Source organism: Bubalus bubalis, chromosome X (genome assembly GCF_019923935.1).
Source record: "Bubalus bubalis isolate 160015118507 breed Murrah chromosome X, NDDB_SH_1, whole genome shotgun sequence".
NCBI classification, from domain to species: domain Eukaryota; kingdom Metazoa; phylum Chordata; class Mammalia; order Artiodactyla; family Bovidae; genus Bubalus; species Bubalus bubalis.
In genome coordinates this window covers 75,595,435-75,621,574 of record NC_059181.1, presented here as the reverse complement: position 1 = coordinate 75,621,574, position 26,140 = coordinate 75,595,435, and the positions used below count along the sequence as shown (strand labels likewise).

Genomic DNA, 26,140 nt, shown 5'->3' with positions numbered 1-26,140 from the left:
CATTTCATCTAAATTGTCAAATTTTTATGTGTATAATTATTCATAGTATTTCCTGACTATCCTTTTCACATCTGCAGGGTCTGTTTTCTTCTCTCATATTTAATTTATGACACTAGTGATTTGTGTCTTCTGTTTTTGCTGTTAGTTTTGTTGGAGGTTTATCAATTTCATTGATTTTTTTCAAAGAACTATATTTTAGTTTTATTGATCTCTATTCTTTCCATTTACATTTCCATTGAATTTTTTATTTTTTGCTCTTATCTATATTATTTCCTTCCTTTGCTTGCTTTTGTTTATTTTGCTTTTCTTTGTCTAGTTTCCTCATATGGGAATTTAGAGGATTAATTTCACACCTTTTCTATTTTCTAATGTAAGCATTTAGTGCTATAAATATCCTCGCAGCATAGCTTTAGTGTGCCCCACAAGTTATGATATGTATTTTCATTTTCATTCAATTTTATGTATTTTTATCTCCCTTTATTATCTGTTTTGAATGGTGGATTATTAATGTTTAGAAGCATATTGTTTAGTTTCCAAGTGTGTAGAGATTTTCCTATTGTCATTCTGTTATTCATTTCTAGTTTGATTCCACAATGGTAAGAAAATATACTTGATATGAGATGAATTTTCTTGAAACGGTTAAGTTTAGTTTTATAGTCAAGGATATGGTCTATTTTGGGTATATGTTCCATGGGAACATGAAAGGAACATGTATCTGTCGTTGGATAAGGTATTCTGTAAATGCTGATTACATCCTTTGGTTGATGATATTGTTGAATTGTTATATACTCTTGCTCATTTTCTGCTAAGTAGTTCTATCAGTTGCTGAGAAAGGAGTGTAAAAGTGTTTAGTTATAGCTGTGGATTTGTCTGTTTCTCCTTTCCGTTCTATTAGTTTGTTTTTTTGTTTTTTTTTGTTTTAATTTTATTTTATTTTTAAACTTTACATAATTGTATTAGTTTTGCCAAATATCAAAATGAATCCGCCACAGGTATATATGTGTTCCCCATCCTGAACCCTCCTCCCTCCTCCCTCCCCATACCATCCCTCTGGGTCTTGTTTGATACGTTTTGCAGCTCTGTTGTTTGGTGCATAGACATTTAGGAAAGCTATATCTTCTTGGTGGATTGACTCTTATTTTGTAATGTCCCTCTGTGTCCCTGGTAATTTTCTTTGCTCTAAAGTCATTTTTTTTTCTTTTATTTTTTAAAGTATAAATTTATTTATTTTAATTGGAGGTTAATTACTTTACAATATTGTATTGGTTTTGCCATATGTCAACATGAATCCACCACAGGTATACATGTGTTCCCCATCTTGAACCCCCCTCCCTCCTCCCTCCCTGTACCATCCCTCTGGGTCGTCGCAGTGCACCAGCCCCAAGCGTCCAGTATCATGCATCGAACCTGGACTGGCAACTCATTTCATATATGATATTATACATGTTTCAATGCCATTCTCCCAAATCATCCCACCCTCGCCCTCTCCCACAGAGTCCAAAAGACTGTTCTATACATCTGTGTCTATAAAGTCATATTTATCTAATGTCAATATAGCCCTCCTGCTTTCTTTTAAGGCTTGCATGATATATCTTTTACTTTCATTATATATATTTTAAATTTCATTATCTTTGAAATGAGTTTCTTGTAGAAAACACATAGGTTATGTTTTTTTTTTTTTTTTTTTTTCTTATCACTCTGTCAAGTCAATCTCTATCTTTTAACTGGCGTGTTTAGATCAAGTTGTAATTATTGGTATGTTAGAGCTAGACCTGCCATTGTGGTTTCTGTTCGTTCTTTTGTTTCTTTGTTTTCTTTGTCTTGTTTTCATGTAGATTACTTAAGTGTATTTTAGAATTCCATTTTGATTTATCTTTAGTGCTTTTGAGTGTGTCGTTTTGTGTAACTTTTTTAGTGGTCACTATATTATATATCCATAACTTATTCCCATGTATTCAGTTCAGTTCAGTCGCTCAGTCGTATCCGACTCTTTGTGACCCCATGAATCACAGCACACCAGGCCTCCCTGTCCATCACAAACTCCCGGAGTAAACTCAAACTCACATCCATCGAGTCAGTGATGCCATTCAGCCATCTCATCCTCTGTCGTCCCCTTCTCCTCCTGCCCCCAACCTCCCAGCATCAGAGTCTTTTCCAATGAGTCAACTCTTTGCATGAGGTGGTCAAAGTACTGGAGTTTCAGCTTTAGCATCATTCCTTCCAAAGAAATCCCAGGGCTGATTTCCTTCAGAATGGACTGGTTGGATCTCCTTGCAGTCAAAGGGACTCTCAAGAGTCTTCTCCAACACCACAGTTCAAAAACATCAATTCTTCGGCACTCAGCTTTCTTCACAGTCCAACTCTCACATCCATACATGACCACAGGAAAAACCATAGCCTTGACTAGACGGACCTTTGTTGGCAAAGTAATGTCTCTGCTTTTCAATATGCTATCCAAGTTGGTCATAACTTTTCTTCCAAGAAGTAAGCGTCTTTTAATTTCATGGCTGTGGTCACCATTTGCAGTGATTTTGGAGCCAAAAAAAAAAAAAAAAAGTCTGCCACTGTTTCCACTGTTTTCCCATCTATTTCCCATGAAGTGATGGGACCAGATGCCATGATCTTCATTTTCTGAATGTTGAGTTTTAAGCCAATTTTTTCACTCTCCTCTTTCACCTTCATCAAGAGGCTTTTTAGTTCCTCTTCACTTTCTGACATAAGGGTGGTGTCATCTGCATATCTGAGGTTATTGATATTTCTTCTGGCAATCTTGTTTCCAGCTTGTGCTTCTTCCAGCCCAGTGTTTCTCATAATGTACTCTGCATATAAGTTAAATAAGCAGGGCAACAATATACAGCCTTGACATACTCCTTTTCCTATTTGGAACCAGTCTGTTGTTCCATGTCCAGTTCTAACTGTTGCTTCCTGACCTGCATACATATTTCTCAAGAGGCAGGTCAGGTGGTCTGGTATTCCCATCTCTTTCAGAATTTTCCACAGTTTATTGTGATCCACACAGTCAAAGGTTTTGGCAGTCAACAAAGCAGAAATAGATGTTTTTCTGGAACTCTCTTGCTTTTTTGATGATCCAGCAGATGTTGGCAATTTGGTCTCTGGTTCCTCTGCCTTTTCTAAAACCAGCTTGAGCATCAGGAAGTTCACGGTTCACGTATTGCTGAAGCCTGGCTTGGAGAATCTTGAGCATTACTTTACTAGTGTGTGAGATGAGTGCAATTGTGTGGTAGTTTGAGCATTCTTTGGCATTGTCTTTCTTTGGGATTGGAATGAAAACTGACCTTTTCCAGTCCTGTGGCCACTGCTGAGTTTTCCAAATTTGCAACATTTTATTGGTATCAGTTAACTACAGAACGTTTTTCTTCTTTCATCTTTCTTTTAGCCTCCATATTTATGACTTTTAAAATATTTTCTCTAAGTACATTGAAAGCCACGTCAAACATTATAATTTTTATGGCTTGAATCATCAAATTTAATTTTGAAAATGCAAAAAAAGAAGGAAAACCTACTGTATTTACCCATATTTTTGCTTACTGTGTTACTTCTTCCCTCTTGATAGTCCAAGTGATTGAAAGTCACTCAGTCGTGTCTGACTCTTTGCAACCCCATGGACTGTAGCCTGCCAGGTTCCTCAGTCCATGGAATTCTCCAGGCCACAATACTGGAGTGGGTAGCTGATCCCTTCTCCAGGGGATCTTTCCAACACAGGGATCGAACCCAGGTCTCCCTCATTGCAGGTGGATTCTTTGCCATCTGAGCCACCAGGGCCCAAATTCCTTCTATCTTTTCCTTTCTCTTCAGAAAACTTCCTTCAACCATTCTTTTAGTATAGGTCTGCTAGTGAAAAATTATTTTTCTTTTCATCTAAAACTGTGATTTCCCCCTCATTCCTAAAGTTTTTTTTTTTTTTTTTCCCCATTGGATACAGAATTTTTAGTTGGCAATTCTCTTGTTTCATTACTTAAAAAACATTCTGGCTTCTATGGTTTCTCATGAACCATAACTATTGCTATTCCCAATAGTTAATGTTTCTTTTGCTGCTGTTAAGATTTTAAAATTTATCTTCAGTTTTAACAAGTTTGGCTGATAAGTCCAGGAATGGATTTCTTTGGATTTATCCTGCTTGAGGTTTTCTCAACTTCTTGAATGTGTATGTTTGTTTTTTTGCTAATTTGGAGGCATTTTCAGCCATTATTTTTTCATATACTTTTCCAGCTTCACCTTCTTTCTTTTCCCCTTCTAGGATTCTGATGACATAAATGTTATACTCCCATTGGATACTGAGGCTCTGTTCAATCTTCTAATCTATTCTCTCTCTGATGTTCAGAATTAAGTATTTTTTTGTTGTTCTATCTTCAAGTTCACTTATTCTTTGCTCTATCCTTTCCATTATGCTTTTTAGTCCATCCATTGAGCTTTTTTTTTTTTTTAATATATTTAAGTTATTGCCCTTTTAGGTTCTAAAATTTCCATTTAGTTACTCTTAATTTGTTTTCTCAGATTTTCAGTTGTGTTGCTGAGACTTTCTTTTTTTTGTTATAAATCTTTGCAAATTCTTATTGAAACATTTTTAAGATGGCTATTTCAAAATCCTTGTCAGATATTTCTAACATTTTTGGTATCTTGATGTTGGCATGTATTAACTCTTTTTTTATCAAGTTGAGATTTTCCTGTTCTAAGAATAAGTGATTTTTTTTATTGACACCTGGAGATTTTGAATATTATGTCATGACTTTTTATTTTGATCAAATCTTCTTTTGTAGCAGGCCTCCTCTGATACTGAGAAACAGAGGAAGTGGGGCGACTGCTTATTACTGCCAGGTGGGAATGAAAGTCCAGGTTCCCTACTCTGCTTCTGTTGACATTGGCTGGGGGAGTATCTCATTGTTCTTCCTGGGCAGGGGTAAGGAATTGTAGGTTCCTACTGATAACACCCTGGTTTGGATGGGAAAGAGTGTTGTGGTAACGTTCCCCTCTTGGCCTCTACAGACACTGTAAGGTGAGTAGCTTCACTTCTGTTGGACAATGATGAGTCTTGACTTTTCACTGAAATTGAAAGTGAAGTCGCTCAGTCATGTCCAACTCTTTGCAACTCCAATGGACTGTAGCCTATCAGGCTCCTCCGTCCATGGGATTTTCCAGGCAAGAGTGCTGGAGTGGATTGCCATTTCCTTCTCCAGGGGATCTTCCTGACCCAGGAATCGAACCCAGGTCTCCCACATTGCAGGCAGACGCTTTACTGTCTGAGCCACCAAGAATTCGCTAATTCCAATTAGGTGACTAAGCAGGGAGATTGAAGGAGAGATAGTCTAATTTCCCTTCTTGGCTTTTAATGCTTTGGGTAGAGTAGAATATATTTGCATTTTTTTTCTGTGATGTTTGGATGAAGTAGAGTGGTTATTATCTAAATGCTATCTTCCTTGCTAGGCTGCCCTTTTTATGGTCCTTTGGCTAGAGAGAGCAGGCTTTCCTAGGGACTTTTTTTGTCTATATCTCCGGTGTTTTTGGGTTACTGATTTCCCCAACATCACTCTGATAAATGAAGCAAAAAGAAAGCCTAGGAAATCACTTCTGTATTTTTCCTTAGCTCAATGTTCTAAACCAGACTTCATTCTTTTTTTCACCTTTCAGAGTCTTTTTATGTATGTTTTATACATAAATTCCAGGGCTTTCAGTTATATTTAGCCAAAAGAATAGAGAAAAGTATTTGTGTTCCATCTATTCAAAAACAGAAGTTGCCTGTTTTAAAATCATTTTTCTCTGAAGAAATGAGTTTAACCTAGTGAAAGGATTTTCCTCCCTCTTTAAAATTTGAGATATTTTTATATTTCAAGCTTAAACTTTTTATTATATTATTCTCAACTCAGCCAAAATCAATGCATTTGGCAGCACACTTAGGGAGATGCAATTTATTATTTGAAGATTGACTGTCTCATCTTTTCTAATCTTTAGAGAAAAAAAGTAAATTTGAGAATTTGCTGATATATTTCTATCATGAAAAAGGTGATACTTCATCATGGAAAAAAGAGACCCTTTTCAAAAAACATAGCTATGATCTCTTCAGGAATATTCCTTGGATTACTTATGCATGTTATTGACCAAATGCCCTGCATCACTATTCTAATATTGCCATATTAAAAATTAAGTTGTGAATAAGTTTGCTTGTAGAGCAGAAAAATTAGATTACTATTACTTACATTGCCTGTTTTAAATGCTAGTAAAAATAAATCATCAATTGTTTTCTTCCCCCAGATGAGGGATATGTCTGCTAAATCTCTCCGACTAGTGCTGTCCACATTCAGCAACATACGGGAAGAGCTTGGACATCTTCAGAATGACTTGACAGTAACATTTATTTTGATTTTTCTTTCCAAAGATTTTCTAGTTCTTAGCTTCCTAACATATAAATCAAAGCATTCAGTCTGCCTTTTAAAATTTTAATACAATAATATTGTGCTCACCCAGATATAGTTATTTTCTTGCAACAGTTAATTGGGGTTGGAGGAGAGAAGTAAAGAGCTGTCCAGTGTGAAAATGAAAGAAACTTGGGTGCACACTTATTATTTAGTTTACCACTAAGGTAATTTAATGCTTAAAGCCAGGGAGTAGTTTGTAAAATTAGAACAATCTGACTCATTGATTGGGAACTTCCCCTTTTCTGTAATAATAAAGCATACTTTGAAGTTTTTTTGAATGCTTGAAAATTTCTATCTCTAAGAACTAACATTTTCTGATTTCTATTTTATTTTTTTAATTTTATTTTATTTTTAAACTTTACATAATTGTATTAGTTTTGCCAAATTTTAATTCGTGTTTTTCATGACATCAGCTAGATATATTCAGAAGACTTTCCATACAGTGAATTACTCCTTGAGGACTTTGGAGTGGGTTTTTTTGTTTTTGGGTTCTGGTGAATACATTCAGACTCTTAATTTGAAAAATCACAACCTGCTGGGATTAACGAGGAGTCTTTGTGGATGTAAGAAAAAAATGTTAAATAATCAGAAGGTTCTGCTTCATTGCACTTAGGATTCATCAATTCATCAAAATGTCTATCAATGCAGGTTTTAAAGTTTCAATCATTTTGTATCCCATATTTTGATTAACTTTTAGAATTCCATTTTATTAAACAACTGAAAATGAAATAAGTGCTTATTTAAACATTTCAATGAAAACAGATCTTTGTATTATGTAACTGTTGACAAGTTTCTGTAATTCTGAGTCATAACAAATAATTTTGGTTCTAGTCACTGGAAAATGATAAGATAAGACTTGAAAAAGACTTGGAATTCAAAGAAACTCAAATAAAAGAGTATGAAGAACTCTTGGCATCAGTGAGAGCTGATAATCGCCAACAGCAGGTAAATTGACATTTTCATTGATAATAAATTAGATTGATAGTTTTTCATATGCACAGTTAGCACATTGGATTTATGAGATACAATCCAATTAAAATATGATGAAATAATTTGTTCATATGAGAATTGAGAGGCCTTGGGTATTTCCAGTTACTGAAGCCCTGTCAGAAAAAAAAAAAATATAATATATATCTCTCTTAAGTATTTTAGATATGAAGTATAAACAATTCACAATTTTCTATGCTGTTAGGTGACAAAAATTGTAAAATATTGAATATCTAAGTTCACTCACTCATTTGGTCTACTAGTGTGTTGCTAAAAAGGTTTTTGTAGATCTTAACACGTTTGTGCAATGAGTAATTGAATGAATGAACTCTAAAAGTTTTCTACAGATACCTGAGCAGAGATGATTCTTTGAAAATCATAGTAAATCTCTAAGGCTGATCCATTCCTAAAATTTGCTCCTGTGACAATCCCACATTTTGATTGAGTTTCCAGTTGTTACATAATCAGGCATAGGGTTATTTTGGTGCCTACTGGAAGGTAGGTTATCATATTGCCAAGGAGTAGCAAGAGTTTTCTAAATTGGTACACTGAAAATTCATCTAGTCTCGATTCCTTCTCACTCAAGAAGGAAAGTGAGAGTAATATCTTTCATAGCCGACTTAACTTACCATTTAAGGATAAATATATAAGCAAACTGGGCATGGAAAAATATTTGCTTTGTTTCATTGAATTAATCAACTAAAAGCACTCTCTCCTAAAGTCCATTTGTCTTATTTATTATGTATTCTTTACAGCAAGGATGTCAAGACTCCACCTCAAAATGCCAAGCATTGGAAGAAGACAATCTCTCTCTTCGGCATACGCTATCAGACATAGAATATAGATTAAAAGAGTTGGAATACTGTAAGCGTAATTTAGAGCAAGAGAATAAAAATCTGAGAATACAGGTATTCAAATTTTGTTTTAAGCATGTGCTATTGCCTTAATTATACCATTGGTTATATATACATCTATGTGCTGTGCTAAGTTGCTACGTCGTGTCTGACTCTTTGCGACTCTACAGACCATAGTCCCCCCAGGCTCCTCTGTCCATGGGATTCTCCAGGCAAGAATACTGAAGTGGATTGCCATGCCCTCCTCCAAGGGATCCTCCTGATCCAGGGATTGAACCTGTGTCTTTTAGCCTACACTGGCAGGCGGGTTCTTTACTACTAGTGCCACCTGGGAAGCCCATATGTGTGTGTGTGTGTATCCAATTCAATGCAAGAAAATACATAGACTGCTTTCTCATGATTTTACACACAGTTATGTCTTAACTCACTGCCATTTCAGCTGTAAAATTAACTTCCAAAAAAATCCCTCTGATTATTTCAATGTTTTGTTTAATTATGTGTTTTTTATCTATTAATGTTTTGTAATATAATATGCACTTCCTTCATAACAGTCTAATTACAGAAAATTATTTTGCCTTGTGTAGGTTTCTGAGACTTGCACAGGCCCAATGCTGCAGGCTAAAATGGATGAGATTAGCAACCATTACATGGAAGCGGTAAAAAGCTTAAGAATGGAGAAAGACAGAGAGATCTGCAAACTAAGGGTATGTAGATCCTACACTGCATAAATGTACAGGTCAGCACAGACTCTAATAAGATAATGTTATTTTCAAGTTTAAAGCTACAAACAAAAATCAACTGAAGGTAGAGTGATAGGAGTATGTTGTAGAACTTTTTGTTAAATACGTATCATTGTGTAAAGAATACTGTTAAATTGTTTTTTTTTTTTTTTTTTTTTTTTTTAATTTAGCTTCATCTTTTCTAGGAAAGAGAAAAAGAAGATGTTAAGTTGGGGTTGTTGGTTTTTTAATTTTGATTTATTTATTTGGTGATGGGGGAGAGGGAACACTTTATAATCCTACCTGAAGTTTGCTCTATGCAGGCAAGAACAACTTTCAAGATTGTCCAGTGAAGCCACATTTGAATTAATAAAAATCTTTCTTTGACTTTGAGGGGTGATACATAGCAAGAGCTTTGTCAAGTGCAAGGATAAAACTGTTGAATTATGTACCTGTAATTGGCATCAAAATCAAAGTGATATTTGTGAGAATAAGTGTACATTGCCTTATTTTGTCATTCTAGGTCAAATTGACTAACCCTTCAGTTACTGATACAATTACAATAGTAATTACAATTACTAATTGTAGTTATATAACTCAAATATTTTAATATAAAAATTGACCACAGTTTTTTTTTTCCAAATATAATGTATAGTCTTTACCAAAAATCAAAATGAAACAAAATAGAATTTGTTCAAAAGGAAATCAACTTTTCTTGCAGATTTCCTCCACTGGTTTCTTTTCCATCAGAATGTTACTAATAACACTTTAACATAACAGTCATCTGTGCATACATAATACAGTAAAGAAGGAAATGAACAGGATTTGGAGTCAGAAGACCTGTCATGGAGTTGCAGCTGTGTTGCTTACTAGCTGTTGCTCCTTTGTATCATTTAACATCTCTGGATCTCATTTACCTGTTTTGTAAATAAGGTTTATAATAACACTTATCTCAGAGGGCTGCTGTGAGGACTGAGAGAAGTTATGCAGGAGGAATATGTTGTTAAGTGCAAATAATGATATAATATTAGTTACTGACTTTTCCTTAATTAGTATTTGAAGGAATATAAAGTACCTGTTTTCTTAGCTTTATTTTAATTCTGTTGCCTAGGATTTTTACTTACATAATGCCTAAGCCTAAATAGTAAAGTCAACTTTAAAAAGTGAGAAATTCCTAATTGGTATTTCAATTTATATTCAACATTCATAAAACTTCAAATGTTTGTAACTATTGATATTTTACTCTTCATTTCATAACTAGCTTTATGACTTTCTGCCACTTAACCTCTTTGGAACTCAGTTATCCATTTTGTTAAATGAGAATTATAATAGTTCTAAGTTCTTTTTAAATCCTTAGACTCAATTAAATCAGTACCAAAAAGATGTTTCAAGAAGAGAAGGAAGCTGCAATGATTTTCAATTCAAGATTCATGAACTGACAAGTTTGCTGGAAGAGAAGGATTCCCTTATAAAGCGTCAGTCAGAGGTAACAGAGAAGGGGTCAAGGTGGAGAGGAACCATACAACTCAGCCATGTGGGATAAATAATTCCCACAAACTAAGAAAAGACATATTTCCAAGACTTAATTTATTCATAAAGAAGAATGTGAATGACTATTAAGAAGTAGAAGGCTCTATTTCAGGAGAAATAATTCAAGGGAAAGATAGAATTGAAGCAAAAAATATTATGCCTTTAATATTTTTAAAATGTTGATTTTCTACTTCATTAGCAATGAAACTTCCAATAAGACTGAGTTGCTTCAGTAAGGGACTGTGTTATATTCCTTTCTATGACTATAGTATATAGCCCAAGTTCTGTTATAAAATAGTTACCGAAGGAACAAAGTATCCAAAATAGTGGTTAATATCGTATTGCTGTTATTGAACAAATGGTACTTGTAGTAATGTTCAGTAATAGATTATCTTTTAGGAAACAATATCTGTTCCCATATTGCAGTTTCAATGCTTTTCTGTTATAGTTTTACTTTTTAATCTTTTGCAACAGAAATTTTCACATATTCATCTTGAGAATCATGCCCATTCTATCTCATGTTATCCTTTAAGTATAGAAATCGTATACCAGTTAGTGGATTCTTGCAGAGACTTATAATGTAACTTAATTAGGTATCATGAAGCAAGACTATATGGAATTCAACAAGTAGGATTGGAATATTCTTACCTCAAGGCTAAAAAGGAAGGGAAAAATTATTCTTAGAACCTTGTTAAATGATCAGAAATACCTCTTACCTCATGTTTGTACTGTTTTCAAATGGTTATATTGTCTTTTATTTCTAAGGAACTCTCAAAGTTGAGACAAGAAATATATTCATCTCATAACCAACCCTCCAGTGGTGGAAGGACAACTATTACAACTAAAAAGTAATGTATTTTTAATGAAATTTGGATATGATTTTGGTTATGTTATAATCCAAGTTGTAGCATGTTTACTTGATACATACACCCCTAGACAGAATTTGATGTTTTCTGCTGGCCAGTAATTCTACTGAGGAATGAATGTTCACAAAAAGATGATAAAATTCAACAGCACACTTTCACTGTATTTATAATACATTAAATACAATGAAAGTAAAAAGCAAATAATTCATTGTTTAACCAACCATATTAGTCAGGACTCTTTCAGTTGTACATGCCAGAAACGCAGCTTAAACTGGGAATTGGTTAATCCACTTAACTGGGATTGCTTGTTGTCCAAATGGATTTGTGTGATCAAAATATGTCTTCAGAAATCTGTCTTTATCTTTTGGCTCTGTTCTTTCCTGCATAGACATCATCATTCTTAGGCAGCATCTCTTCTTATGTAATCAATATGACCATAACTTACATTGCCAAATCAAATAGAAAGTGACTCTTTATGAATACATTCAGCAACAATCAACTTTGGATATTTCATATAAATGGAATAATGCAAAATGTAATCTTTGGAAACCGAAATCTTTCACTTTGCATGTTTTCAAGATTCATCTGTGGTTTAGCATGTGTCAGTACTTCATTGATTTTTGTTACTAAATAGTATTCCATTTTATGGATGTATATAACATTTTATTTATCCATTCATCAATTGATGGAAATTTGGGCTGTTTTCAGTTTTGAACAATGCTATTGTAAATATCTGTGTTCAAATTTGTGTATAAATATGTGTTCATTTCTTTTAAGTATATACCTAGGAGTAGAATTGCTGAGCACATAGTAACTCTGTTTAACTTTTTGGAGAACTCCTAAATTTTTCCAAAGCAGCTGCACCACTTTATACCTGTTAGCATTTGCCTTATATATTGAGTTGCTCCTATATTGGGTGCATAAATATATACAATTGTTATGTCTTCTTGGATTGATCCCTTGATCATTTTGTAGTTTTCTTCCTTGTCTCTTGTAACAGTCTTTATTTTAAAGTCTATTTTGTCTGATATGAATGTTGCTACTCCAGCTTTCTTTTGATTTCCATTTTCATGGACCATTTTTTTCTACTCCCTCACTTTCAGTCTGTATGTGTCCCTAGGTATGAGGTGAGTCTCTTGTAGACAGTATATATATGGGTCTTGTTTTTGTATCCATTCAGACAGTCTATGTCTTCTGGTTGGAGCATTTAATCCATTTACATCTAAGGTAATTATCAACTTTTATGTTCCTATTGACATTTTATAAATTGTTTTGGGTTTGTTTTGTAGGTCTTTTCTCCCTTCCTTTCCTCTTTTGTTCTCTTCTCTTGTGTTTCTTGCCTAGAAAGTTTCCTTTAGCATTTGTTGCAAAGCTGGTTTGGTGGTGCTGAATTCTTTTAGCTCTTGTTTGTCTGTGAAGCTTTTCTCTGTTGAGTCTGAATCAGATCCTTTCTGGGTAGAGTATTCTTGGTTGTAGGTTTTTTCCCCCTTTCATTACAAATATATCCTGCCACTCCCTTCTGGCCTGCAGAGTTTCTGCTGAAAAATCTGCTGGTAACCTTATGGGGATTCCTTTATATGTCATTTGTTACTTTCACCTCGTTTATTTGAATATTTTTTCTTTGTATTTAATTTCTGTTTGTTTGATTAATATGTGTCTTGGTGTGTTCTTCCTTGGGTTTATCCCATATGTGACTCTGCAATTCCTGGGCTTGGGTGACTATGTCCTTTCCCATGTTAGGGAAGTTTTCAACTATAATCTCTTCAAATATTTTCTCAGGCCCTTTCTCTTTTTCTTCCAGAACCCTTTTAATTCAAATGTCAGTGCATTTAATGTTGTCCCAAAAGTCTCTGAGACTGTCCTAATTTCTTTTCATTCTTTTTTCTTTGCTTTGTGGCAGAGATTTTCACCATTCTGTCTTCCAGGTCACTTATCTGTTTTTATGCCTCAGTTACTCTGCTATTTTTTCCTTCTAGTGTATTTATTTCAGTTCTTGTCTTGTTCATCTATGTTTATTTGTTTTTTAGTTCTTCTAGGTCTTTGGTAAACATTTTTTGCATCTTCTTGATCTCTGCCCCCATTCTTTTTCTGAGCTCTTGGGACATCTTTACTATCATTATTACTCCAAATTCTATTTTAGATAGATTGCTTGTCTCCTCTTCATTTAGTTGTTTTTGTAGAAGTTTATCTTGCTTCTTCATCTGTAACATATTTCTTTGTCATCTCATTTTGTCACTTACTATGTTTATGGTCTCCTTCCCACAGTCTGCATGATCATGGTTCCTCTTGCTTCTGGTGTCTGCCTCCTTGTGGGTGAGGTTGGTCCAGAGGCTTGTTCCATTATCCCCTTGATAGGGTGATCAGAGATTGCCCTAAATGTTGCATGTCCTAGATATTGCTATTTGGTTGTCACTGCCCTGTCAGGGGTGGGGTCTGTTCCCTAGTTGTCAGAGTAGAGACCCCCAGATCTGTTTCTTAGCTGTGTTTCTGATCTGTGGTATAAGATAGGTAGGATTGAAGCACTCCCACTGGGAGAGAAGCCACTGAGTATTCCTCCTCTGGAGGTGTTCACCTGTCAATGTGCTCTGTTGTGTCCCCTTTAGCCTGAGCTTACAAAGTACAATGTTGTTGTTGGTGTTCTTGGTCCCACCTTAACTGTGGGCATGCCAGAAATTGGCCCTGGTGACTCAGGCATTGTTTTCATCAGGCCATTGGCTCAGATCCACTGAAGTCAGTCCTAGGACTGCATCAGCTATGCACCTGGACCCACCATGGGAACTACAGAGGCAGCTCATATTCTGGTCTGCCCCAACCTTCACATGTACATGCCCACAAAGCCCACAGCTCTTAAGTTATACCCCTCCCAGCTACAAGAACACTTGTCCTTTCAGATGTTTCACATGCACTGAATTTAGGAAGCTATCAGTGGAGGTGTAACTAAAGTTTTCACAGCTGCTAAGAGAGATTTCACCACTTCTTCCTTAGTCACACATCCCCTGGTTTCAGCCCCTTTGGGCAGATTTCCTAGTAGGGGGAGCTATCTGTGTCCTCCTAGGACAGCATGGGCAGGTCCTGACTCCCACTGATGGATTTTCTAGAGAAGCAAGTTTACCTATACGCTCCCAGGACAATAGGACAGCTCCTGGAACTCACTCGTGGATTTCCTAGTAGCAAGAGCTATCCATGCTCTCCTGGGACAGCAGGGCAGTTCCAGCATCTGCCTGCAGGTCTGGAAGAGGTGGTCAGTGTCTGCCTCTGGAGCCCAAGATGGCAATGGTGACTCATGCCAGTCCCCAGGCCTCCTCTAGGCAGTGTCCTGTGCCTGGGAGCACTCACAGGGAAAGAAGCTCTTATAGTGGTCCCACCCCTCTTCTCATGTGCCTCTCAATAATGGTGCCTTCTTTCTGGTGGGCTCAGGCTTCTTCCTAGTACACCTAAACCTAGTTAGGTGTAGTTTCCACACTTAACCCTGGTCCTCTCCCTGAGATTGAGTTCTGGAATCTGAACTTCAGCACCCAAGCCCCATTCTCACTGACAGAAGAGTGTCTCAGGTTGGGGAACATAGATTGGCAGTGCCGACCGTCTGTGTAGGTTACTATTTTGCCTTCCACAAACCTGTTGCTGCTCTCTCCCTCTTAGGCTCCAAAAGTCTCCCTCTGTCCAGTATGATCTTTCCACTGGTGAGGAGACTTCTCAAGGTGTGGGAAACTTTCTTCCTTCACAGCTCCCTCCCAAGGGTGCAGGCCTCATCCTGATTTCTTATTTTTCTTTTAGTCCTACCCAATTATGCAGAGGGTTTTTTTTTAAGTCTTTTTTGGGGATATCTGAGGTCTTCTGTGACTGCTCTTTTGTCATCATACTCCTTTTTATGTTTTCAAGACAAAAGATTTCTCTTTAAATTTTTAAAAATTGTGATATAATTAACATATAACATTATTTTAGTTTTGGATATACAACACAGTGGTTCACTATGTGTATATTTCTAAGTGATCACCACAATAAGTCTAGTTAATACCCATTACCATCCATAGTTACAAATTTTTTTGTGATAAGAACTTTTAAAGATCTAATCTTTTAGCAACTTTCAAATATACAATACAGTATTATTAACTATAGTTACCATACTGGTCATTACATTCCAATGTATTTATTTTGTAACTGGAAGTTTGTACCTTTTGACCACTTTCACCCATTTTGCCCACCCCCCACTCCTCCACCTCGGGCAACCAGCAATATGTTCTCTTTACCTGTGAGGTTTTTTTTTTTTAGATCCCACGTACAAGTGAGATAATATGGTATCTGCCTGTCTTTGTCTGCCTTATTTCATTTTGCATAATGCCCTCAAGGTCAATCCATTCTGTTGTAAATGGTAGGATTTCCTTTACTTTTTGGCTGAATGATATTCCAGTGTGTGTGTATGTGTGTGTCTTGAATATACAATACATAATATTTTTTTTAATTTATTTTATTTTTTAAGTTTACAATATTGTATTGGTTTTGCCATATATCAAAATGAATCTACCACAGGTATACATGTGTTCCCCATCCTGAACCCTCCTCCCTCCTCCCTCCCCATACCATCCCTCTGGGTCATCCCAGTGCACCAGCCCCAAGCATCCAGTATCGTGCATCGAACCCAGACTGGTGACTCGTTTCATATATGATATTATACATGCTTCAATGCCATTCTCCCAAATCATCCCACCCTCTCCCTCTCCCGCAGAGTCCAAAAGACTGTTCTATACATCAGTGTCTCTTTTGCTGTCTCGTATACAGGGTTATTGTTACCATCTTTCAAGATTCCATATATATGCGTTAGTATACTGTATTGGTGGTTTTCTTTCTGACTTACTTCACTCTGTATAAAAGGCTCCAGTTTCATCCACCTCATTAGAACTGATTCAAATGTATTCTTTTTAATGGCTGAGTAATACTCCATTGTGTATATGTACCATAGCTTTCTTATCCATTCATCTGCTGATGGACATCTAGGTTGCTTCAATACTTTATTTATCCATTCCAACATTGATGGACATTTACACTGATTTTATGTCTTGACTATTGGTAAATAATGTCACAATGAACATTAGAGTGCAGATACCTTTTAGTGTTTTCATTTCCTTCTTTTAAATACCCAGAAGTTAAATTGCTAGATCATATGTTAGTTCTATTTTTAATTTTTTGAGGAACCTCAATACTGTTTTTTTTAATTTTACAATATTGTATTGGTTTTGCTATATATCAACATGAATCTGCCACAAGTATACACATGTTGCACCAGTTTGCATTCCCACCAACAGTGCAAAAGTTTCCCTTTTTTCCACACCCTTGCCAACACCTGCTATTTCTTGTCTTTTTTATAATAGCCATTCTAAGACAGATATGAGGTGGTATCTTTATTGATATCTTTAAATTGTGTGCTTTCTTTGTTTGATAACCAATCTGGTTAGAACTATATCAATTTTAGTGATATTCTTGAAGTTATTTTCATTATTGTATTTTATCTGTTTTATTGGTTTATTAGGTATATTTCTTTTTTTATGATTGCTGTAAGTTTTAAAGTATTCTTTTTTATATTATCACAGTTTGTCCTCAAATAATGTATCTCATCACATGTAGCATAGAAATTTTATGGTAGTATACTTCCATTTTCCCATGATCTTTTTGCTATTTCTTTATCTATATTTACTTTTACATATATTTTAAACCTTCATATACAGTATTATATTGCTCTAAATAGTAAAATTATTTTTAAAATATTAAAACACAAAAAACAATGTTTTAAATTTACTCACATATGTATCATTTCTAGTGCTGTTCATTCTTTTGCTTAGATTCAAAATTACCATCTGATAATCATTTTCCATACTTCCTTTAATATTTCTCACCATACTGTTCTGCTGGTGAAGACTTTTCTTGGCTTTTTATGTCTGAAAACAATTGTAATTTTGCCTTTATTATCCAAAGTTATTTTTGCTGTGTGTAGAATAGTAACTGGTACTTCCAGTACTTTAAAGCTGTCATTCCACTGTCTTCTGACTTTCATTATGTCTAATAAGAAGTTTGATGTTAATTTTATGATTATTTCTCTTAGTAATGCTTTTTTTTCTGTTTATGAGATACTTTATCACTGGTTTTCAGCAATTTGATAATGATGTGCCTCTATGTGTTTTTCTTCATCATTATTTTTCTTGTTCTTCATTGAGCTTCTTGGATCTCTGTTTAGTTTCTATCAAATTTGGAAAGAATTATATCATTATTTCTTCAACTATTTTTTTCTCCTGCTAATCCTATAATCCAGGATATATAATCCTATATCCTGTAATCCTTCAATTATGCATATATGAAGGCACCTGATATTTTACATGGCTAACTCATACTCTGTATATCTTTTTCAGTCTTTTTTTCTCTTGTGTTTGATTTTGGTTAATTTGTCCTGATGTCTTCAAATTTAGTAGTATTTTCTTCTGCAGTGCCTAATCTGTTGTTGATCCCACACAACATTAATTTCATCTTTATAAATCTGATGTAGATCATCGTATTCTCAATCTTTCTCACTGTGTTCATGCTTTCCTCCAACTTACTGATTATACACTTTATATATTTCTTTATATTTCTAGTAGATGAAACCTTGCTTATTTGTCATTTCTTGGTTTGTTTCTACTAATTCACTTTTTTCTTCATCATTATTCATATATTCCTGCCTCATTCCATACCTACTGATTTCGTGTTGAATGCCATATATTTTGATTTTACATATTTGAGTTCTGGATATTTTTTATAACACTAAGAATTTAGGAGGTTTGTTCTGAGATGAGGTTAGGTTATTTGGAAACAGTGTAATAATTTCAAGTTTTGTTTTTAAACTCTTAGAACAACTTGCAGTCTAGGACCAGGTCATCCCACTACTAAGGCAGTAGTAGTGTTTTGTAGTATTTGCCTGATGCCCTCAAGTATTAGGAAGTCTTTTCACTCTGGTTACTGGAACACAGACTGGAGTTCCCTTCACCAAGTGAACTCTAGGAATTTTAAGACTGTTCCTTTTCAGTGGTTCTTACCCCAGCCTCAGTAGCTTTTTCACATGCCTATACTGATCAGTACTGACCCAAAGACTTGTAGGGGAATTATCTACAGATCCCTTCACCTCTCTCCAACTGTATAGCTCTCTCCTGTCTGGTATTCTGTTCTACAAATTCTCACTCCAGGCAGTGTGGTAGGCACTTGTAGGGCTCATGCCATTTGTTTCCCTTCTTTGGGATCACTGTCTTGTGCTGCCAGTGGTCCATCATTGCCAGAAGCAGAAATACTTCCCCCTTATTCTCTTGAAAATAATAGTAGTAAATCTGTGTACACTAAGAGGAGATTTTCTTTTTAGAAAAAGTTAAAAGTCATTCAGAGCCAAATTAAATAAGGAAAGTCAAAGTAGGAATGACTAAAAAGTAATGAAATTATTTTCTCGTCCAGCCTGTAAACTAACTTTTGTTTTTCTATATAGGTACAGGACACAGTATCCAATCCTAGGCCTCTTGTATGATGACTATGAATATATACCGCCAGGTAGTGATACACAAACTATTGTGATTGAGAAAACAGAAGACAAATGGACTTGTGTAAGTTCATGGGACATTTCTAGAGTATATAATTAGGGAGAAAAAATCCTAAGGCCATTGCATTTGGTTAGCAGAGTTTCTCAGCCTCAGCACTATTAATATTTGGGGCTGGATAATTTGATGTGGGTGACTGCCCTGCACATTGTAGGACATTGTAAAACTATATAGAATCTGATTTTTAACACTATGATAATGACAGCCTTTTTCTTATGTTAAAATCTTAAGTACTGAAAGCAGGTAAGACTAATCTATGGTTTTAAAAGTCAGGAAGTGGTTGGTTTTCTTTGAGGGTTGGCACCCAATTGGAAGGAAACATAGGGAGGACTGCTGCTGCTAAGTCACTTCAGTCGTGTCCGACTCTGTGCGACCCCACAGACGGCAGCCCACCAGGCTCCGCCATCCCTGGGATTCTCCAGGCAAGAACACTGGAGTGGGTTGCCATTTCCTTCTCCAATGCATGAAAGGGAAAAGTGAAAGTAAAGTCGCTCAGTCGTGTCCGACTCTGCGACCCCATGGACTGCAGCCCACCAGGCTCCTCTGTCCATGGGATTTTCCAGGCGAGTACTGGAGTGGGTGGCCATTGCCTTCTCCAATAAGGAGGACTACTGGGGTAATAATAATATGCTCTTTCTTGATCTGACTAATGGTTGCATATATGTGTTGAGTTTAGGAAAATTCATTTAGTTGTACACCTATGTGTGTACTACTTCTAAGTTTATTATATTTCAATAAAAGTCTTAAAATGCCTAAGTATATCATGATGAGCAACAGATAAATATATGTCAATCAACTATTCTGCAGAACCTTTTGAGGAAAATTTTAAATGTAGATTTATAGTTAATAAAATACTGCAGGTGTATAATTAATAAATTACTGCAGATATAATTAATAAAATTAAACATCTGTTAACTCACTTTGAACAATTATCTTTTGGTTGAACAAGCTCAAATATTTGAATAAACTAAAAAAAATTCAAAAAGCTATTAACTCTGAAGCCCTTCTCTAACTACGGTCAAATCATTAATCATGTACATATGATTATCTATCATCAGTGGAAGCAACCAACATTCAGTAACCCTAAAATAAAAATAATTTGAACTTTGAAATATATTTTAATATACTGTATTTCTTAGGTCATTAATTATTGAGAATTACTTATTACTATTATTCCCCAGAGGTGGCATAAATGTGCTGCTGCTGCTAAGTCGTGTCAGTCGTGTCTGACTCTGTGCGACCCCATAGACAGCAGGGCACCAGGCTCCCCTGTCCCTGGGATGTGAGGACCTGCCAAATAAAGGTCTACAGAATAATAGTAGTTACATTTCCCTTCATTAATAGCATATGGCAATGAACATCAAATTTGATATTTGAAGGTACTAGATATTATTAGCAAGTTCAAAATATATTTAAGTTCACAGATGATAGATGTGTATTTATCAACAAAGACTTTTGGATATATTTAACCTCTAAATATGAGACCAAGGAGTAAATCTACTTAAATCTTCCTCCTCTGTGCTTAAAGTCATTTGAAAACTATACCTTGACTAAAGTCAGATAAACCATTGTGTCATTGACTATACATATAAAAAAGTGCCAAACAGTGCCATGTATTTCCTTTGGTATTATTCATATCAATGTACATAGTTTTTATAACTTTATTCATATAATTATAATGTCTTAATTATAAGCCAGTTCTAAATTATTTTTTTTCTTTTCTAGCCATGAATGAATCTCCAGCTCAAAGGAAATTTTTTGTGTCTTCATTAGTACTTTATTTTTTCATAACAAAAGCCAATCAATATTTTAAGCCATGCTATAACCCTGCAAGTCTAATGGAATTAATTAGTTATACAGATGACAGTTTCTTCAGCCATTTATAAGGCCTGAATCCTTTCTATCACATTTTTGTATTCAATATAGCAACATACTAATTTTTAAAACTCAATTACAAACTGCAGGACTATATCCACTCTTTTTCAATAGGGTGCTTCCTAGACAGAGTTAATTTTTTGGGGGTAGAGATTTTACAAGTTATCTCACTAGAAGTTTTCCTAGGATATTAGAATGCAGTTTAGCTGAAGGAGTAAATACTATTTTTTAATGACAACAACAAAAAGCAATATTATTGAATTAAAAAAAGTTTAGTGCATGGTATATACAGAATATATTTGCTTTTCTCATATTAACCCTTGTGATTAAAATAGATAATTTATTACATGTACAAAGGAGTTACATTTATACTTCTTTGAGATAAAACTAAATCAAAGGTGGTGGTTAATTTCATTTATTAGGGAAGTGGGATATTTTAAAAAATACCTAAGTCTACTAGATTGTACATTATGGTATTATGGGTCTAAGTACTCGTCAGGGGCTTGGCAAATCTGTCTTTTGAAGCATATCATCCCCAAATGAGCACACCCACTTTCTTAAAAACAAATAACACTATATTGCAGTAGAGAGTGGAAGGAAGGTGGTCTTTTTTTAAAAATAGTGGTAGATAAAACAACATTGAAATACTGTGTAAAAGTGAAACACTTGATATCTGTATTCTACTTGGGAGAAAGAGATCTTATCATAAAATATTTAATGTACTTTGAAGTTGGTTGATTAACTGGGTTCTAATGATCTTATAAAGTGAACTAAAGTATTTTCTAAATATATTAGTAGATATGAATGAACTTTTAAAATTTCAACCCCTTTGGTTAAAGTTAAGAATTAGCAAAAATTAAAATGTTTGTATTTGACCAAGTATAGATTCAGGTAACAAATAAATTTGGATTTATACGTGAATGAGGTTTTGCACTGAAAAGTCTTTGCATATATCTATATATAATTCTGTCATTCTTTATAATTATATTCTAATAATTATCCATTATACTAAGAAACTGTTAAGATAGGAACATATGAGGAACTATACTGAATCAAACCACAAATGAAGAGAAAAATGTTTTTAATATTTATATAAATATCCAAGTTAGTCTTGATATGAAGCAAAAAGCCTTATTTTCCTAATACTCTGACTAAAATGTTAAGCTCTGTAATATGGGTTGGTACAATTCTAATCTTATTAGTGTTTTGTAACAGAATGAGCTATATAGTCCTTACCTTTATTCCCTTAGTATAGGAACAATGGAAATTTCTCCTCTGCTAACTACTCATATATGTAACTGTAACAAAATTATGCCTTATCATCTCCCCATTATACATTATGTAAGTGTAAGTTTTTAGTAGCCTGATAGAAAAGTGCTACAATAACTTTTAAAATTAGAATAAATGTGATTTTCCTAAACTACTCATATAAAAGTAACAGTGCCCAAAATTTGGGCTCACTTGATCCATGCATAGTGAGAGAATGGGGGGTTATAACAAGGTGATTATTATACTTAACAAAGTTATATGTATGTATTTCTTTTCTAATTTTTGATTAAGTTCAATAGAAACATGTGATTGTTTTCCTAAGTTTCACACAGCTTATCTCTGAAAACTGCAGATATTGTCAGGTGAGGAATGCCTGTTTATCTAAATTCTGTTCCAGCATATTTTACTTTAGATGTTGAATAAAATGGGAGACTGTGCAATGACATGCAAAGTTAATTTAAATGTATAAATAAAATATGTATCTAAAAAAAAATATGTATCTATATTGTTTTTGTGGAAGTCCTAGTAGGAAACATGCAGTATGGATGTTTAGCTTACCTGTACATTTCAGTCAGAAAGTTACTATTCACATGAATGTTTATGTTAGGCTAACAAGCACCACAATAGAAAACTCTGATGTAGATTACTAGAGACAACACTTTAACATAGTTGGACCTCTCAATGATGCAGTTTTCTGTTTAAAATGAGAAATTTCTTCGCTTACGAACCTAGTCCTCTAAATTTCGTAATTCAGTAAGTTCATAACTAGATGCCATAAAACATTCTTCCTATTTTTGTAAAGGTGCTTTAACTGTAATACTTTGTCTACAGAAACAGTACAAAAGGAACAAAATAAAGCTCAAAAAATTGCATGCTACCACTCAAGTTAGATCACTTTAACAAAAAGTCATTCTCACTTCTTTCTCATTATTATAATCCACAAAGATAACATTGTGCAGGCATAGTACCCATGAAAGTAAATAATAAGCTGTGAAAAAGACTTCCCTGCAAGGTCTCTCCCCCACAAGACACCATTACTAAATTTATTGGATTTCCACAGTACTTTTTTGTCCAGTAAAAAAATGCAAAAGTACTTTTTTATCCATCTTAGGATAAATAAAATATATTTAAAAAAATAAATAACAGAATAAACCACATCTGTATTATAAAACCATTAATCTTTAGTGACAAAACAAGACATACCACTTTAAGCCTACAGAAGAACACTGGAATAGTAATATGACATAATTACATGATAGCCAGGCAGTCTTGGTAGTCTTGGATCAGTCTCTTGTATATGAAATATTAAGTCCCGGGTCTTTATGTTTGGCTTCCTTCCCATTTTTTTTGTTATTAAAGTTTATGTTCCAGACATTCTTTATGTCAAGGGATAGACTTTATAACATATTACTTTAATAGCTGGTTTGCTAACACAATCAGTATTGAATACTCCTTCCCTAAGTGTGCCAAAATATAATAAATCAGACCAATTTCTTAAAATGGGACAATATATAAGCTTTTTGAAGTAGTTTCCTAAAGGGGTCTAATGTGCCGGCTATGTTATGATGGGTAGGCTGGGATCTAGACTGGGTGGCTGGGAGTTACATTATGGGTTAAATAGTTCCAATACTGCCAGTTGGTCCAAATTTTAAAATGGAGGTTTCCCTTTGGAATAGTTACTTGGGTAATGCTCAAAGAGAGAGGCCTAGCAACTGGAACAAATCAGGTGAAAACATTTTTGAGATACCTAGTCCTAGAGCCTTGACCCTACAAAATCTAGAAGTTCTTCTATAGGGCCTCTAGATTGCTAATAACAATAGGCAGTTCCTATCTAAGAGGTTCCAAGGTTCTAAGAGAACTTTGTTAACCAGTATCAAATTTACAAGCTAATTCTTTTGGTAAGACAGGGTGGAATTATCTTGTGATATTCTAGGGTTCTCATCTAGTTCTGCATTTTCTCTAAATGAAATCTTATGAGTCCTAAAAGTTTTATTTGATATAATTCCAGTTCTAGCCAGTTCTCACAATAAAGGAAACTAGAAAGAACTGGCCAAGAAGATTGTTTAGTTCCCCTGCCTTCATGTGAGATGTCTTCTTTTTCTGGAAGTAAGCATATTTAAGAACTGTGTGATATCTTCCTTCAAAAATTCTTAAAACTATGCCTGGGATTTACTTCAAAATAAGCCAGTAAGACAATAGGGAATAAAAATAAACCAATGAGGTATAGGTGAGTTAAAGCAGGAGTAAGGAAAACTAAAAAATCAATCAAAATTGACCATGTAAGTAATGATTGCTTAAGTTGGGTAATGCCTATGGCTATAAAGGGGTTCATTATATTGTATGTGGTCGAAAGTTTTCTGCAATACAAGTTATGTCATAGATATCTTAAAGGGAAGGTCACGGTTCAAACTGCTGGTTTTCCTGTATGAGACATTAATTGAATTTGAGAGCTCTACCTGAATCAGATCAGATCAGTCGCTCAGTTGTGTCCAACTCTTTGCAACCCCATGAATCGCAGCACGCCAGGCCTCCCTGTCCATCACCAACTCCTGGAGTTCACTCAGACTCATGTCCATCGAGTCAGTGATGCCATCCAGCCATCTCATCCTCTGTCGTCCCCTTCTCCTCCTGCCCTCAATCCCTCCCAGCATTAGTCTTTTTCCAATGAGTCAACTCTTCGCATAAGCTACCTGAATAATTCTTAATATTTTCCTCTCTATCATGGTATAGGCCACTTGGAAGTGACAATCAGACAAATCCATTTCCATGTAATGACCCTGAACTGTTCTAGAAGAGTGCCTATTCTTTTAGTAATTCCAAAATGATTCCTCCTTCTTGTGAAGGTACTTTGACTTACTTTTTTTTTTTTTTTTTTGGTCATATAAAATAGGCCTGTCCGGGTAAAATCTGCATTTTTAAAGGCAATCTTTTGTTTGTAACATGGGCTGAATTCTTTTTTTTTTTTTTAATTTTATTTTTAAACTTTACATAATTGTATTAGTTTTGCCAAATATCAAAATGAATCCACCACAGGTATACATGTGTTCCCCATCCTGAACCCTCCTCCCTCCTCCCTCCCCATTCCATCCCTCTGGGTCGTCCCAGTGCACCAGCCCCAAGCATCCAGTATCCTGCATCGAACCTGGACTGGCAACTCGTTTCATACACGATATTTTACAAGTTTCAATGCCATTCTCCCAAATCTTCCCACCCTCTCCCTCTCTCACAGAGTCCATAAGACGGTTCTATACATCAGTGTCTCTTTTGCTGTCTCGTACACAGGGTTATTGTTACCATCTTTCTAAATTCCATATATATGCATTAGTATACTGTATTGGTGTTTTTCTTTCTGGCTTACTTCACTCTATAATAGGCTCCAGTTTCAATTCTTATCTGTTCTATCTTGGCTGAGGTTTTCTAGATCCAGTTAATAAAGAGAATCTATTTGCTTTTCTTCAGCCCCACTGTAGCCATGAATGAGTGGAATAACCTCTTCACATGGCTCCCTGCTTCCCTTGGCTCCTCTACAATACATTCTTTGCACAGCCTCCAAAATGATTTTCAAAATGTAAATCACATCACTCCTTTCCTTAAACCTCTCCAATGACTTCTTATTTCAAATTCTCACAGGTCTCATCAATTATCAGTTCCTTTCACCATGATGCAGCCAAAGCTTGTACCATCTCAGGTTGTCTGTATTTGCATGTATGTTTCTCTGCCTTGAATGCTCTTGCACAAGATCTTCACATCACTGGTTTTTTCTTGGCACTCAAGTCTCAGCTCAAATGCCAAGTCCTCAGTATGGATTTCCTTATTATACTCACTCGTAGTTGTTTAAGCAAAGCTGCCAAATTGTACCAAAATTACACTGGGGGCTTTGTCTAACACCTCACTATTTCTATGGTGGTTAACACATTGGCAGCTTGATAGAAATGCACAATAGTAGACCCCAGCCCACACCTATAGAATTAGAATATGTATTTTAACACTATCCCTAGACAAACT

The 26,140-nt window shown here is 35.0% G+C and overlaps 1 protein-coding gene across 4 annotated transcripts in view; it reads left to right on the top strand.

Moving 5' to 3' along the window:
• The window catches only part of POF1B (POF1B actin binding protein), a 101,094-nt gene extending 78,516 nt beyond the window's left edge, over positions 1-22,578 (top strand). For all 4 annotated transcript variants that reach the window (XM_044936808.2, XM_006065017.4, XM_044936807.2 and 1 more), the window contains 8 exons: positions 6,268-6,360; positions 7,263-7,376; positions 8,174-8,326; positions 8,857-8,976; positions 10,349-10,477; positions 11,287-11,369; positions 18,883-18,997; positions 20,717-22,578. In XM_044936808.2, coding sequence (XP_044792743.2) covers positions 6,268-6,360; positions 7,263-7,376; positions 8,174-8,326; positions 8,857-8,976; positions 10,349-10,477; positions 11,287-11,369; positions 18,883-18,997; positions 20,717-20,722 — 813 coding nt within the window. In that variant the 3' untranslated portion in view covers positions 20,723-22,578. The remainder of the gene's footprint in view (positions 1-6,267; positions 6,361-7,262; positions 7,377-8,173; positions 8,327-8,856; positions 8,977-10,348; positions 10,478-11,286; positions 11,370-18,882; positions 18,998-20,716) is intronic.
• Positions 22,579-26,140: the final 3,562 nt, after the last annotated feature.